This window comes from Hypanus sabinus, unplaced genomic scaffold, assembly GCF_030144855.1.
Source record: "Hypanus sabinus isolate sHypSab1 unplaced genomic scaffold, sHypSab1.hap1 scaffold_571, whole genome shotgun sequence".
In the NCBI taxonomy this organism is placed as follows: domain Eukaryota; kingdom Metazoa; phylum Chordata; class Chondrichthyes; order Myliobatiformes; family Dasyatidae; genus Hypanus; species Hypanus sabinus.
Genome location: NW_026781432.1, coordinates 262,575 through 279,684, shown reverse-complemented (window position 1 = coordinate 279,684; position 17,110 = coordinate 262,575). Strand labels below are relative to the sequence as shown.

Genomic DNA, 17,110 nt, shown 5'->3' with positions numbered 1-17,110 from the left:
GAGAGTAATAAAGATTTGACATTTCGGATGAGGACCACAATGAATGGAAAGTAACGTGGCAATATCTAGAATTTCTGATCCCTCATTTCCAGTCCGATGAAGGGCCTTGGCCCGAAATGTTGATTGCTTATTCTCCTCCACAGATGCTGCCTGAAATGCTGAGTACCTAAAGCATTTTATGAGATTCTCCAGAGATATACTGAGGAAGGGATTGACCAGGCAGGCAGACAGTAACCCAGAGCAAAGCCATGGTGATGGGCAGCACCAGGGGAGTGATGATGCTGGGTTACTATATTCTTAGGAATAAGTAGAGTCCTTTCCAAACAGAGAGGGATATTCCTGGGGACACGAAAGAGCAGCCTTCAACAGATGAAACTATACCCGCTCCTACAACACCGGCGCCACCGATCCCCCGGCCAAAGCCCGTTACACCCCACCTCCCCCCCCCCCCCACCCCATCCCCATATACATATATTTCGGACTGTGTTTGGTGATCTTTAGGTTCCAACGATAAAGTTACTGTCCAGTATGAGGTCAGTAATTTCTTTAATGCTCCTCATGTTCCTTCACAGGTCCAGGCTCAGTGATCAGCGAGCTCCTGGCAAGCTGGGACGATTTCCAGCTGCTGCAGTTGACGGACTTCTTCCGGGACAGGCTGGAGCAGGCGATGGAAGGAGGGGTTCACGGAGTGAGTCTGGCGTTAAAGGCTGAGAAACAGTTCAGCAGAGAGGAACATCGGGTGAGTGGGAGGGAGAATGGGTTTGAATTTTCCCACATCACAGGACTGATGGCTGTAGGATCTCTGACTCAACGGATATTAAATAAGATAAAAGAATAACTGGGAAATATATACTCCACATGCAATCCGGAACATGTGAATCTGAACCAGATATGGAAAGAGTTGAAAAGAACCCGCGGACTGGTAGGGAGCTGCTCAGACGGAGTAACAGCATTAATTGCAAATATGACAGGAAGTTTCAATCTGTGAAAAATGTACAGAGTGACGGCAGGATGTCAGTGAGAACCGGAACATCATCAGTGAATGCCACAGGAGCCTGGGTGTGTTCGGTTCTGGGTGGAGATAATTCTGTTACAATCTGTAACTGCAAACAGTGTGAATCGGGGAACATTGCCATGTTGCAACGTGTAATCACTGAGAAAACCTCTACTGGAAAAGGGAAGTGAAAGGTGTCAGATGTCAGCCAGTAATCCGCTGTCATGTTGGACACTGGCGGACTGAGGAGATGAATCACATCATAAATTCTGCAACTTCTCTGAGGCTGTTCAGTCTGTTATATAAAATAAAATCATCCAGTTTTATTTCTTCCTCTGTGATCGTTATTTTATGGTGTCTGTTTTACACCGTCAAATCCGGTGAGGGATTATTTATGGAATTGGAGCCACGTCAATGAAGCGGTCACAGACCAGCCAGGATCTCATTGACTGGTGGACCAGGTGCACAGTGAATGTCCCTCCCTGTGCTCTACACTCAGAATGTACAGTCCATGTCCAGACAGGTTCAGCACCCGTCCGGGTGACTGCTCAGTCTGATCCCGTTACACAGCACATCATTTACTTCTCATTCTCTGTGTGAATCTGTCAGTCCCCAATATGTTCACCGTTACTCTTCACAGAAAATCTCTGATCTCGCTGATAAGGGAGAGCGGGCGGACAGTTCTAAACTCCTCCTGAGCCTGGTGATGGAGAAAGGCTCCCACGCCCAGAGGGTGATGTGGGAAACCCTCTATATATCTGGTATATATATACCATATATCTGTATTTCGTTCAGTATTTTGTCCAACATTGGAACAAAATACTGAACGAAATACAGATATATGGTGAGAAAATATCAGAGATTAATTCAAATTTGGATTGAATACAGCACACTTTAAAATTTTACACCTCATTCCCTCAATGTGTTTAAATTCAAACAGGTTGTGATCCCTCCCATCGATCAAATACCGCTCAAGGTTTAATCAAGGTTCTCAGTGAGCTGAAAGGTAAGTGAACGTGCATTGAACATTGAAGAGTATAAAACAGGAATAGGTCATTAGTCATATAATATTGTGCTGAACCAGCTGAGAGGTAAATCTACATAACCCAACTCTAGTCTCTCCTTCCTGCACCATGTCCATACTCCTCCATCTTCCTTACATCCATGTGTCTACCCAAACGTCTCTTAAAAGCTTCTAATAATTTGTCTCTATCACCTTACCAGGCAGTGCGGTCCTTGCAGCCACGGCTCTCTGATGAATAAGAAAGCTCTCCCTCACATCCTACTTCATTCTACAGCATCTCACCTTCAATACATTCCCTCTGGTAATAGACATTTCAACCGCGACAAACTGATGATCGCTGTCCACTCTATCTCTGCATCTCATAATGTTCTCAACCTGTGTCAGAGCTCCCCTCGGTCTCCGACGATCCAGAGCAAAAAATCTAATTTCATCCAGCCTCTCATCATAGCACATGCCTTCTGAACCAGGCAGCATCCCGGTAAACCTCTTCTGCTCCCTCTCTAAAGCCTCAACATCCCTCCGGTAGTGGGGCGGTATGCAATAGCCCAGAATGGGCTGCAGCAGAGTTCATTAAGTTGAAACTTGACCTCTGTTACCACCAACGGTTGTAAGTTGCGTACGGCGGTTAGGTTGTTGAGCCACAGGGATCTGACCAGGTAAATATGGGCACTGTGACAGAGAACACAGTGAGACACATGGAAGCATGTTTCTTAGAGCAAATGTTTTCAAAGGTCATTTTGAGGAAAGAGGCAGAGAGCTGAAGAGTTTGAGGAAATTGTTCACACCGCTCCAGGGCCTACAAATTCCTCCACAGAGAGTCTACGTGGAGAAAGGGAGAGGGTGATATGGAAAATGGAATTAAAAACTTATATTTCTTCACACAAGATGTCAAAATCTTCTCTTGACAGCCACTGCCCTCTCCTGAACAGACTCTTTCTTAACCGTTTTCTAAACTTCCCCCAGCAGATTATCTTTTCTTAGAGTTGGGCGTCCACTGAAGTTCCAGTCACAGAATAGTAATAATAGCATCACTTTAATTAGAAAATCAGGTGACATCCTAACTGGTCTGTTCAACCACAGAGCAGAATTGTGTTCACATCTGCACCCCCTAGTGCAAACACTGCTACAGTGTTAGAGAGGGTGAGATTGGGGGACATATTCCTCAGCTCAGTCCACAGAAGCTGAAATTCATGTCTGCCGGTGTTATGCGCTGGACACTGTCGAAGGGTGAGAGATGGGAATTAGGACAGAGAAACCAAGGGTTATGGGATCGCAGCAAGGAAGGTGAAAATGACTGAAAATATCTCTAAATAATATTGCAATTAGTTAAACTATGACTGTCTGGATGGAAAGCTCAATACATCTATAGGCCCATCATGACTGTGAAAACGGAGCCCGGGGCAGTTCCTGGGCTCAAGACATTGTGAGGCTTCATCACTGCAGACTGAGTTAGATCACTCAACTGCACATTTAACAGAGGAGAGAGCTTAGGAAAGACAAACATCACAAAACTTATTAATATTGCATCAGCCCATGTTTTACCTGATTATTCAAAGCTCTCAACAGAAATATAAGGAACCTCGGCCAGAACCCTGGTATTGTCTCTCTCAATTACAAGAACAAATTCCAAAGATGATAATTTAAATATGGGACCAGAGTGAGATGAATCAGGATGTTTACAAACTACTCACCTCTGTTAATGCTGTTCCAGTCCACATCATATCAATGAAACCCCTCAGTTTCTCTGCACCATGGGTTTGGTAAATCGCTACAAGCTTTTTGTTCACTATTCCTCATGTTGTTTGCCGAGGGAACAAACACGACAGTGAAATTCCTACAGCCATTTCTGTACGTGAAACAGAATCTCTCCATGACTATTGAAGAACACCATTTCTACCACTGTCATATTCTCTAAAGAAAATATGTCTACAATTAATGTTTTCCTACGCCCCCAATTACAGCCGAACACTTTGAATGGAGACCCCACACACCCCTGACAGGGTTCAGATACACGGCGAGACGGCACACAACCTCTGACAGGGTTCTGACACAGTTTGAGACCCCACACACCCCAGAAACGGTCCTGACACACTGTGAGACCCCACACACCTCTGACATGGTCCTGACACACTGTGTCACCATCACACCACTGGTAAGGTCTTCTCACATTATGAGACCTCACAGATCGCTGGCAGGGTCCCGAAACTCTGTGAGACCCCATATATCGCGAACAGGGTCCTGACACACTTTGAGACCACACTCATCGCTGGCAGGTCCTGACACACAGCCAGACACCAGACAACCCTGACAGGTTCCGGGCATACTGTGGGACCACACACGCCCCTGACAGGGTCCTGACACATTGTGAATCCCCACCCACTAATGACAGGGTCCTGACACACTGTGAGACCACACACACCCCTGACAGGGTTCGGACACATTGTGAATCCCCACCCACTAATGACAGGGTCCTGACACACTGTGAATCCCCACCCACTAATGACAGGGTCCTGACACACTGTGAATCCCCAACCACTAATGACAGGGTCCTGACACACTGTGAGACCACACACCCCTGACAGGGTCCTGACACATTGTGAATCCCCACCCACTAATGAGAGGGTCCTGACATACAGAAAGTACAGTAAACGTTTCGGGCTGAGAACATTCGATGGGACTGGAGATAAAACGCTGAGGAGTCGATTTGAAAGCTGGCGGGCGGGGTGGGAGGGGAGAGAGAAATGCCAGGCGATAGGTGAAATTTGGAGAGGGAGGGATGAGCAAAGAGCTAGGAAGTTGGTTAGTAAAAGAGACAAAAGGCATGGAAGAAAGGAAAATAGAGGGTGGAGAGAGCAAAAGAGGGAGGCGTAGTTGATCTCGATATGGTCTGTTGTCTCTCGATGAAACCAGACATAGAGTGGCGAACCGTTTCGCCGAGCGTCTGCACTGTGTCCGCCAGAACAAGCGTGATCTCCCAGTGGCCACCCATTTTATTTCCACTTCCCATTCCCATTCCGATACGTCAGTCCATGACATCCTGCACCGTCAGGATAATGCCACACTTGGGTTGGAGGAACAACACCTTTTGAGCAGCGTCCAACCTGATGGCATGAATATCAATTTCTTAAGATTCCAGAAAGGCTTCCTCTCCCCCTTCACCGTTCCCCATGCCCTCGTACGTCTCACATGTTATCCCCTCGCCTGTCCATCGCCTCCCTCTGGTGACCCTCCCCACCTTTTTCTTGTTTCCATGGCCTCCTGTCTCTATCAAGAATCAACTTCATACACTTTGCTTCATCCCCTCCCCTCCAAGTTTCACCTGTCACCTGTCACTTCTCTCTCCCTCCGCCCCCTCCCCCTCCACCTTTCGAATCTACTCCTCAGCTTTTTGTCTCCAGTCCTGCCGAAAGATCTCGAAAGAAAACGTCAGCTGTTCCACAGCTGCTGTCTGGCCTGCTGAGTCCCTCCAACATTTTGTGTGTGTTGCTTGGATTTCCAGCATCTGCAGATTCTCTCTTGTTTGTGGAATTACAGACCAGTTTGCCTAACCTAAGTGATTGAAGCGTTGGAGTCTATCCTCCTCATATTTTACACCACCACCCAGCTTTGTGTCATCTGCAAATTAGCCAATGTTTCTTTTAATCCCTTCATCTAAATCAGTAATGTATTTTGTAAATAGCTGCGGTCCCAGCACCAACCCTTGCGGTACCCGACGAGTCACTGTCTGCCATTCTGAAAAGTACCCATTAATCCCTGCTCTTTGTTTCCTGACTGCCAATCAATTTTCTATCCATGTAAATACCCTACCCCCAATACCATGTGTTTTAATTTGCCCACTAATCTCCTATATGGAACCTTATCAAAGGCTTTCTATAAGTCCAGGTACACTACATCCACTGGCTCTTTCTTGTCCATTTTCATAGTTAGATCCTCAAAAAATTTCAGAAGATCAGTCAAGCATGATATCCCCTTCGTAAATACATGCTGACTCGGATCCTGTTACTGCTATCCACATGTGCCGTTATTTCATCTTTTATAATTGACTCCAGCATCTTCCCTACCACTGATGTCTGGCTAACTGGTCTATCATTCCCTGTTTTCTCTCTCCCCTCTTTGTTAAAAAGCGGGATAACTTTAGCTATCCTCCAATTCTCAGGAACCGATCCTGAATCTATAGAACATTGGAAAATAATTACCAATGCGTCCACGATTTCTAGAGCCACCTCCTTAAGTACCCTGGGATGCAGATCATAAGGCCCTGGGGATTTATCAGCCTTCAGTCTCATCAGACTACCCAACACCTTTTTCTGCATAATGTGAATTTCCTTCAGTCCCTCCATTATCCTATGTCCTCTGGCCACTATTATATTTGGGAGATTGTCTGTGTCTTCCCTAGTGAGGACAGATCCACAGTATCTGTTCAACTCGTCTGACATTTGCTCACTCTTCATAGTAAATTCACCTGTTTCTGCCTTCAAGGGCCCAACTTTAGTTTTAACTAACTTTTTCCTCTTCACATACCTAAAGAAGCTTTTACTATCCTCCTTTATAGTCTCCGCATATTGCCTTTTTTAGTAATCTTTTATTGTTCTTTAAATGTTCCCAGTGCTCTGGCTTCCCGCTCATCTTTGCTATGTTATACTTCTTCTCTCTTATATTTTATACTCTCCTTGACTTCCCTTGTTAGCCACGGTGAGAATCACTGATCCTGCTGCTCCCTCTCAAATTGTAGATTAAAACTTAACATATTATTGTCACAACCTCCTAATGGCTCCTTTACCTAGAGTTCCCTTATCAAATCCGGTTCATTACACAACACTACATCCAGAATTGCCTTCTCCCTGGTTGGCTCCAGCACAAGCTGCTCTGAGAATCCATCTAGAGGCCCTCCACCAACTCCCTTTCTTGGGGTCCAGTACCAATCTGATTTTCCCAGTCTACCTGTACGTTGAAATCCCCCATTACAACTGTAGTATTACCTTTGCAACATGCTAATTTTAGATCTTTATTCAACTTGCACCCTATATCCAGGCTACTATTTGGGGGTCGGTAGATAACTCCCATTAGGGTCTTTTTGCCCTTACAATTTCTCAGTTCTACCCATACTGACTCTGCATCTCCTGATTCTATGTCACTCCTTGCAAGGGACTGTATTTCATTCCTCACCAGCAGAGCCACCCCACCCCGTCTGCCCACCTGTCTGTCCTTCCGATAGGATGTATATCCTTGAATATTCATTTCCCTGCCCTGTTCCTCTTGCAGCCATGTCTCTGTTATTCCTACAACATCATACTTACCAACTTCCAACTGAAATTCAAGCTCATCTATATATAATATTTTTAATCCGTTACTCCCCTTCTTGTCACATTGGTCCTATTGCACTTGGCCATACTCTCCGATCCCCTCCTGAGCTTTCTGCCCCGTAAATTCTGATGTCTTTCTTAACTTTTCTTATTCACTCTTTCCCTTTAACTCCATCCTTATATTTCCAGTTCGTCTCCTCCCCACACTTATTAGTTTAAACACACGCGTGTTGCAGTGGCAAACCTGCCTGCCAGAATGCTGGTCCCCTGACTGCTAAGGTGCAACCTGTCCCTTTTGTACAATTCATCCTTACACCGAAACTGATCCAAGTGGTCTAAGAATCTAAAACCCACAGCTCTGCCAGTCGTCTGTCTCTTTGGCTTTGCTTCAGTGCCAATTTTTGACTCGCAGACCCGTCCACCTCTCAGACTGGCAGTGTCTTCTGTCCCAAGCTTCCAAGAGGGTGAACATGATTTCAAGAGGCACATCCCCCGGGGTCTCCTGTACTTCAAGCTTCCATCTCTTCCTCATCGTCGCCCCCGTTCTCTCCTCTGTTATCTTCGGATGTAACGATTTCACTGTAGGTCCTGTCCAGAAAACTCACGTTTTTCCTGGATGAACCTGAGGTCATCCAGTTGCCTCTCCAGTGCCCTAACACGGTCTTTCAGGATCTGAACCTGGACACGCTTTTCACAGTTGTAGCAGCCGGAAACACCATCAGTGTCCCTGACCACCCACATCAGGCAAGCATCACACTGAACCAATTTACCTGTCATCTCTTCACCACCTCTCACCCTCACCAACTGTGGCGTAGTCTCCTCCCTCAGCTTCCTCGCCAAAGACTCGCTCTTTCCTCACAAGGACCTTTCCTTAACAAGGCTGCTCCCCGAGTCAAAGCCGCAAAGCTCAACTCCTTTACTGGCCGCTCCGCTTGAGCTACCCCTCTATTTATTTGTCTGAGTTTTTCAAACTGCTTGGTCACCTGAGCTCGATTGCTCAATCAGCTGCTTTCTGCTGATTCTGAGCTATTCAAATCTTGAATTATCTAATTAACTGCTTTCTGTTAAGATATTCAAATCGTAATTGACTTGATTGCACAGTCAAACTGCCAAAATCTCTCAAGCCAAAGACTCGCAGTTCCCTCACAAGGCTCTACCCTCGACAAGGCCGCTCCATGAGTCGAAGCCCCAAAGCTCCAGACCTCTACTGGCAGCTTTGCACTGGCCGCTCCACTTGAGCTACCCCTCTATTTATTGGTATCAGTCTTTCAAAACCGCTTGGTCACTTGACCTTGGTTGCCCAATCAGTTGCTTCTGCTGGGCTCCTTTACTGACCGCATTTGTTGATGATACAAAAATTGGCGAAGGGGCAGATAGTGCTGAGGAAGCAATGCAATTGCAGCAAAACTTCGACGAATTGGAAGAGCGTCGCAAATGGATTACAATGTTGGGGAATGAATGATAATGCAATAGCTTTGGGCTCACTCTTGTGTGCTTAAATAATGAGTTCTGAGTTGAGACATCTAACAGTTTGAACACTGTCTGTTCCCATTGAAGATGTTCAACAGAAACACATGGAGACTCTGCGGGCACAAACTGAAACACTGAGAGTCAACACGATCCTGGTGAGGGAGAAGGTGAAGGTTTTCCACCTGGTTGATCGATACGCTGAGCTCACGGTCATTTCTGCTGTTCGAGATCGGAGACTGGTTGAACATGAGCTGCTGGCAAGACGCAGAGACCACGAACTTTGGAGAGAGAAACATCTCCACGGAGAGATGGAAAAAATCCAGACTGATCAGTTATTCCAGAGCAGCTTTTCCCGAAGTAAATCCGAATCTGGGAGATCAGCAGCAGTGGCCGGAGTCGCGGGGATTGGGAAAACAACAATGGTACAAAAGATTGTTTATGACTGGGCCACGGGGAAAATATTCCAACAATTCCAGTTTGTCTTTAGTTTCAAATTCCGGGAGTTAAACTCCATTAACTGCAGAACAAACCTGAGGGAACTGATTCTGGATCAGTATCCTTACTTTGGGAATTTCCTGAGAGATGTCTGGAAGAACCCACAGGGATTGTTGTTCATATTCGATGGTTTGGATGAATTCAAACACAGAATCTATTTTGCAGACAAATGGAGAGATACAGAACCTAAGCACCAGTGTCCAGATCCTGAGTGCTGGTGTGAAGTGTCTGACATTGTGTACAGTTTAATCCAGGGCAAGCTGCTCCCAGGGTGTTCGGTGCTGGTGTGAAGTGTCTGACATTGTGTACAGTTTAATCCAGGGCAAGCTGCTCCCAGGGTGTTCGGTGCTGGTGACCACCCGCCCCACTGCGTTACATTTATTGGAAAAGGCAGATATCAGGGTCTGGGCAGAAATCCTGGGATTTGCTGGTGAGCAATGGAAGGAATATTTCATGAAGCATTTTGATGATCAGACGGTGGCGGCAGCTCTTTTCAAACACGTGAAGGAGAACGAGATCCTGTATACCATGAGCTACAACCCCTCCTACTGCTGGATCCTCGCACTTGCACTCGGCCCTTTCTTCACACAAAGAGACAGGGACCCACAGCAAATTCCCAAGACCATCACCCAACTGTATTCCTACTATATTTACAGCATCCTGAAAAACCACAGCCGTGAGATTGAGAACCCCCGTGATGTGTTACTCAGGGTTGGTCAGATGGCCTTCAGAGGAGTGTCCGATAAGAGAACTGTGTTTACAGATGGAGATTTGAACAACTACAATCTGCAGCCATTCCAGTTTCTGTCTGGGTTCCTGATGGAGCTTTTGGGGAGAGAGGATTCTGCCCAGTGCGTGGTGTACACATTCCCACACCTCACCATCCAAGAGTTTGCAGCTGCAGTCGCACAATTCCTGACTATACATCCCGAGGATATCCTGAAATTCCTCACTGAAGCCCACAATACGACAGATGGGCGATTTGAGGTATTTCTCCGTTTTGTTGCTGGTCTCTCCTCCCCAATGACAGCTCGGGGTCTGGAGGAGTTTCTGGATCCATTTCCTCATGAAACAACCTGCCGGGTGATGGACTGGGTGAAGGAGGAGGTTAAACGCCAGAGTGGGAACACATCGAGTGAAGCTGGTAAAAGGAGGCTCCTGAACACATTTCACTACCTGTTTGAGTCTCAGAATCGTGAACTGGCTCAGACCGCACTGGGATCTGTGGAAGAACTTTCATTCAGTGGAATGACACTGACCCCAGTTGACTGCGCGGTCCTATCTCATGTTGTCAGACTCTGTGATACAATAAAACGTCTCGACCTGTCGTACTGCCACATTTTGTGTGAAGGAATCCAGCAGCTGGGACTCTGGCTGCACAAGTTCCAGGTATTGAGGTAACTTAATTTTTCTCTCACTCTGAACTGTGAAATTGTTCCATTGTGTTGTTTCAATGTAAAGGGATTTGGGTAAAACTATAGTGAATATGATTGTGAAGAATTGTGACAAATGCGATCCCCCTTCCTCCTGTGAGATGTCTCTTCCCCAACTCCGTTCCTGCTGTGGAATCTCTCTTCTCCATCCCGCTTCGTCCTGTGGGATCTCTCTTTCACATCCCCCTTCCTCCTTCATGTCCCGTCTTTCCATCCTTTTCCTCAGATGGTGTCATTTCCCACTGACATTTCTCTATTCACAAATCTTCCTCACTTTGGGACTTTCTCCCCTTCAACCCTGTCCCTTCCGATCCACTCACAGGTCAGGAACACTTTCCTAACCATCGCGCAATGAGACAGAATATGAGGAGTTTACAGGGTCACACCGACAGACTAAATTACTGACATCAGTGAATCCCCTGTAACTGGTCAGTGAGGGACATTGACAGTGATGGGAACACTGATCAGTGATTTACTGAAAGGTTCAATGTTTCCTGAAATAACCGAGTGAGAGAAATTCCTTCAGACCCATTCATTAATTTGTCTGTTTCTGTTTAGTCTTGGGCGGAATGACCTGGGAGATTCAGGAGTGAAACTGGTGTCTGCGGCTCTTGGGAACCCGGAGTGTAAAATACAGACACTGAAGTGAGTACCAGACTGTGGGAGATTGTGTTTACAGACACTGGGTGTCTGACACTGAACATTAATGTGATCAGTAATTGTGTTACTGATAAATTCTGGAAATTTGTACAGCCCCTGTCTCTCTGTGTCCTTCACCCTCACTCTATCTCTCATTTCCAGTCTGAACCATGTCGAACTGACAGATTCTGGTGCTGAGGATCTCGCCTCCGCTCTCAGTACAAACCGATCACTGATAGAGCTGGACCTGGGATGGAACCCGCTCACAGACCAGTCTGTCCCTGCTCTCCGCCGGCTCATACTGACCCACCCGAGTCTGGAGCAGATCATGTGAGTGTCTGTGTTAATGTTCAATGTGATAAAAATTTCATCAGATCCGCGGGTTTTCTGGTACCCCAGTACTCTGTTACTGACACGGTTATATAATCTGGTTTCTTTTTCATCTTTATTTTTCCATCCGTTTCAGGCTGGCAGTGAATAATTTCAGTGGGACTGGGGAGAATGAACTGGAGTCTCTACAGGAGTCTAGACCCGGACTGAGAGTGTACCTGTAAACGTCTGAATGTGTGAATATACCCGTCCACAAGATGGAGACAATTTGGCCGATACCCCCCCCCCCCCCTTAACTCCCGCCCTTATCTTACCCCACTCCAGAAGCAATTCGCAAGGGTTCAGAAATGACCCTGGATGATCTGGGACACGGACCTGAAGTGTGATTTGATAATCATCAGTTCCGTGATGCAGAGTGACAGTGAGAAATGGGACTGATTATTCAAACTGCCCCTGGTTGTCGCCGGTCAGTTAATTGTGTGTGACTGTGAGTGAGTCGGGACCAGCTTATTTATTCCCGCACGTCAGCAGCTCACAAATCGATTAATTTACATTTGTCGATGAAATCAATAAACCACTGTAACATCCTGTCTTCGTTTCGGACAAGTTTTATTTGAAGTTTATGCTGTCCCCCACACCCTGGGTGCCCAGGATCTCATCTCCACCCAGCCCCCTTGCTGGGAAACTCACCCACTCCTTACACTCCACAAAGAAAGGGAGGGGGGACAGAGAGAGAGCTGGCCTTATTTGGCGGTCCTGCATTTCTTTCCGCTAGGAGGGGAATGCTAACGACACGGATATCTTAAGGACAGAGCAGGAGTTGAAAACGTCAGTATACGGAGCGGATTCTGTACATGGCAGAATATATTCTGTTAAATCATGCCAGTATTTCTCAGAGACAAACGTGTTGGTGGTTGCACTCATAACTCACAAAACAGCGAGTGGCAGCCTGAACAGCCAATTGTATTCCTACAGCTAATTGAACTCCACAATATTTCAAAATCTAACTGTTCCTCAGGTGGATTCAACAGCGGCTTTGCCCGTCATTAAGGTTTAAAAGTCCACAGCACGGGCAGGAAATTCTATTCATATACATTTGAAGAAATGTAATAGGGACATTTATGCGCGCATGCACGCACAACAGATGTGGGAAGATGGTTTAAGCGATGGAGTGAACCGTGCACAGCTCTGAGCTTCATGTTATTGGAAATAAACATTATAGTGGGAAGCTGATCAAAATGAGGTAAACACTGATGTGGTCCAGGGCTGATGAAGAACTACACAGCTTGTGGGTACAGCGAGTATATTTCATATCTGGTGGCACATAGTGGGACGAGTTGGGGTAGTTTTGGTGTCTGACCGACCAAAGCGGATCTGCTGAATATATTAAAAAAAACAATGACGTTAATTGAAAGTCTGCAGAAAGAAACTGGGAAGGTTCTCATGTGTCGCTGGGTCACGTCCACACTGAGGGGAAACCGGTTCTACTTGCAGAGGAAACAGCAGGCGTGACTGTGAAAAGTGCCGAAAATGCTGGAAACATCGATTCCGGAATGCTTGTGGGAAGAGAGCCACAGTGAAAGTTCAGGTTGGAAAATGGGAACTGTTCTGACCGCTGACAAGACAAATGTGGAAAAGTTGTAAGCAGAGCCGCTGACTGCTCACTTACTGGTCTCGTTGCACATTTTGGTAAAATTACGCAGAAGGATCTAAGTGAGCTAATGCCAATAGTATTAATGTGTTTGTGTTACATGCCGACAGCTTTTGGACCCGAGACACCGGTGATGTAATTTGTTGGTTCAATAGCAGAATCAAAGGTGGGACTCCGTTACTGCAGATTGATCCCCTGTATAAATCATAGTTTGTTGCTGTATTCAGCCCAGAGTGTCTTGCCGAGCTGTGGAATTCAGGACAATAGCGTTCACTGCGTCACTCAACTGGAATATACAGTAATGTGGCGGATAGAAGACATTTACGACCCTGTTATTTCAGCCGTTGGAATTCCCGGTAAGTCGCTATCACATCTGCAAACGGCAGAAACTGAGAGTTAATTCTGATATTCGGAAGTGTTTCTCTAGCTACGTGCTTCCACAGTCACCTGCCGTGTCCCCGTATTTCTGCCGTGGGCGGAACGCGCTGACAATATTACTCCCATTGCTTTGGAAGCGGGTCTAATGGAGCCGAGATGCTGCCTTTGACTGAATTCCTCTCTCCTGATTGGATATCATGGAATAATTGTGAATCGAAATGTCTGCACAGGAGGACACGGGCTATACTACATCTGTGAGAACCAGCCGTCCTTCTGTTACGTCCGTATAAATCGTCTGTGAATTGCGCGGCTTGGTTATGGAACAGAGCGAATAGCTCATTTATTTCCGAAATGTGAGTAGAGGGAACTGCAGGTGTGGATTTAATTTCATTCCTGTGCTGTTCAGAGCCAGTGACGCTGTATTGAATGTCCATCCTTTCCTGCGCCCGAGGAAGAATTTAAGCAGCTCTCCTCTCGTCGGCTTACGAATTCATTTTGATTTAACACTATTACAAAATTCGCGCAAGTTCTCTTCCACGCCGATAATACATGGCTTCTTATGTACTGGGGATTCTCGCTGTGAGACAGAAAAAAAACCCCACAAAATCTAATCTAATTCTATCACACGGCTGCTCCGTTACCCTGACTAGTCAGTAATTTCTCTGTTTCTTTTCTTCTATTTTGCAGTTAACCAGTTGGCGATTGCTATCTTCTCCCGAGGTAAGCGCGGTCTCTCCAAATGTCTCAGACGGAACCTGCTGGGAATGGCAGCGGCCGATCTCCTGGTCGTTATCTCTGACCCTCTGCTGAAGTGGAAGGTTATGAAATACTTCTGGTCTTCCTTCCTCCATCGGACTCCTGTTTACAAGTTCGTCCCTTGCTTCCTTTGAGCAAGCACCTGAATCTCTGTCTGGCTGACAGTCGCCTTCACCAATGACAGTTTTGTGGTCATTTGTTGTGAAAAGTTGAAAAGAAAATATTGCATCGAATGAACGGTTGTTATAATCATAGGCACGGTGAGTGTTCTGGGCTGTTTAGAATTAATCCCTTTCTACTTTACTTTAGATTCTTTGATGCTAGTTAACGGAGTTTCCTATGGCTGTTTGACCAGAGCGAGATTCGTGGGTCGCCTTCGTGGGTCGCACTCAGATGATTCACCGTATTTTCATTCCTTGTCTCCCGTTTATTCTGATTTTATTGTTCAATGCTCTGACAGTTAGACGGATTTTTTCCGCCAATAAAGTCCAGATGGTGCTCCCCGGCAGCGACGGAAAGGATGACAGGACCCGGAAATGGAGAACCGAATGAAATCCGTCGTTTTACTATTCAGTATAACCGGTAGTTTTATATTTCTGTGGTTAACACTGGTGGTTTTTTGATACCTACGTACTGATTGCAAATATCCCTCGTTACAGGGACGCGGATCCGACTTATATCGCAGTATCCACGGCGACGATGCTGCAGATCCTCAGCTCCTGCACCAACACATGTATTTACTCAGAGCAAGTTCAGAGAGGAGCTGCAGAACGCGGTGAAACACCCACTGAAACTGTTAACCAAATTCCTTAAATCGTAGATCGGCTTGCTGATTTCTGCAGGTGTTTTGTCAAACACCATGTTTCCTTCATAATTTATCCACTTGCCGATACGGTATGCAGAACCACGGGTAACATCTGAGCGCTCGGAAATACGCATGCATTTTGTGATGATATATTTCACTCGGTGCTTACCCAGTCCACGTGAAATGTGTCGTTCATCGAACGTGTAATATGTAATGGTCACCCCAGCAGTAATTCACCCTGATGAAGGGTCTATAGTCGGGTCACGCCCGTTTTATTGTAATAATGTCCATTACATCTGACAGCGATTTAATCCGGGTTGGTCCAGTTAGGAAAAATCCTCTCCCTTTCTACATTCTCTCCGTTGTTTCTGGTTCATACTTTTTAGTGATACTCACGGTGTTTTACTCTCAATATCTTTCATGTTGTTCTCGTTTACTCTTTCCCCCACGTCCAGTTCTCATCAAAATTTAATCTTATTGCAGACTAGTGAGTTTCATCGTGAGGGAAGATGATCGGGCTGAAACAGAGCGTGTATATATTTCTTTTTTTTTTACTCCATCTCCATCTCCGACCTGCTCCCTCGTTGTCCCTGCATATCTCCCACGCCTTTATCTCTGTTCATATCCCAAGGCCTCGTGACAATCTGTTTCTTTCCTTCGCCATCTATACTCTATTTCTCTCTGACCACACGTCCGGTCCCCTACAGAACAAAATAAGTCTCATTCGGGAAAATACATTTCTATTGATGATAAGTGCACGCTGAAATTTAATGAACTTCCAGAGCAACTGGAAAAAGTTACTTGTTTTGTTTCTCTCCCGAACGAACTGAGTTCTATCTGGAAGGTTTACCGATGTTTGAAAAGTAAAAAGAATGATACTGGAAATCCGAATTAAAATTGCTTTAAATGATTTGCACCGCTTTCTGACGGAACATTACTCACTCTGTTGCATTTCCAGTTCCGTCTCACTGCTGTCTGTCCTGCAACCGATTAGCGGTACACAACACTGGTGATTCTCCTCGCCCGGGGCTGACAGAAGTAAGAGTTGACACGACCGATATCTTTTCGAACGCACAATAGATTTATGCACCTCGCGCCAGTTACTACTAACTCGACGCTTTGTTATAAATAATGTTTCTAGTGAAACTTAAGGATTATACTTAAGGTGCAATGTAAATACATCAGATGTTTGCATGTCAGGATAAGCTGTCGTTGGTTAACATCTTAGTCCAGGTGTATTTTCAATTCCGTGTATGGCAGCGCAGAGTTGCTCTGTAAGTCTATTCCATCATACGTCAGGGAAACGGGAAATAACGTCAGTTATATTGTCTCCTGCTGTTTGCCTGCACCTGGTTCCCTCTACAAAATCAATATGCTGACGGACTAGCCCACGAGGGCAGCCGAGCTTGTCGCTTTAACCACGTGTCCATGGTAGCGTTATATCCATTATTATCGTTTTCACCTCTATTCCTCTGCAAAATTGAACCGCGCTTTGTCCTGCAGGCGAAGTGGGTTCCACGGACCGCATTTCAGAACATCCGGACATTTCCAGTCAAGGGCTTACAAATTTCAAAAATTTGTCCAATAGCCCGAACTTCACACGGGGTCTATAGCCCAATTACCGTGGTGATGCCAATCCTATATATATGTTTGGATATGACGCAACAAGATCGACTTCTGAATTACTTCTCTTTATTTCTCCCCGTTTCCTGTTCTAATACGCAAATTAAAGACATGTACCTTTTTGAGACCCCTCGATGGTTCAGAAGCGACCCTAAAAATGGCCTCATCTTTCCTTGGATAGTTCTTTGACTTGCCATTTGTCACCGTCC

The 17,110-nt window shown here is 45.8% G+C and overlaps 2 protein-coding genes across 2 annotated transcripts; both read left to right on the top strand.

The window, feature by feature from the left end:
* Positions 1-1,816: 1,816 nt before the first annotated feature.
* Positions 1,817-10,334, top strand: LOC132389440 (NACHT, LRR and PYD domains-containing protein 12-like). The gene is made up of 3 exons (XM_059961965.1): positions 1,817-1,838; positions 1,935-2,000; positions 8,879-10,334. The coding sequence occupies exon 3, from the start codon at positions 8,896-8,898 to the stop codon at positions 9,574-9,576; it is 681 nt and encodes a 226-aa protein (XP_059817948.1). The 5' UTR covers positions 1,817-1,838; positions 1,935-2,000; positions 8,879-8,895; the 3' UTR covers positions 9,577-10,334.
* An 18-nt stretch (positions 10,335-10,352) lies between these two features.
* On the top strand, positions 10,353-11,997 carry LOC132389439 (ribonuclease inhibitor-like). The gene is made up of 4 exons (XM_059961964.1): positions 10,353-10,683; positions 11,278-11,364; positions 11,521-11,688; positions 11,825-11,997. The coding sequence occupies exons 1-4, from the start codon at positions 10,373-10,375 to the stop codon at positions 11,910-11,912; spliced, it is 654 nt and encodes a 217-aa protein (XP_059817947.1). The 5' UTR covers positions 10,353-10,372; the 3' UTR covers positions 11,913-11,997.
* The last annotated feature ends 5,113 nt before the right edge of the window (positions 11,998-17,110 follow it).

What these genes read in the sequence shown, in the direction of transcription:
- LOC132389440 (XM_059961965.1), top strand. Translation starts at nt 8,896, where the DNA reads ATGGAGACTCTGCGGGCACAAACTGAAACACTGAGAGTCAACACGATC.
- LOC132389439 (XM_059961964.1), top strand. Translation starts at nt 10,373, where the DNA reads ATGGACTGGGTGAAGGAGGAGGTTAAACGCCAGAGTGGGAACACATCG. An exon ending in CACAAGTTCCAGGTATTGAG is followed by an intron (nt 10,684 to 11,277) that starts GTAACTTAATTT and finishes GTTTCTGTTTAG; the next exon opens with TCTTGGGCGGAATGACCTGG. An exon ending in CCGAGTCTGGAGCAGATCAT is followed by an intron (nt 11,689 to 11,824) that starts GTGAGTGTCTGT and finishes CATCCGTTTCAG; the next exon opens with GCTGGCAGTGAATAATTTCA.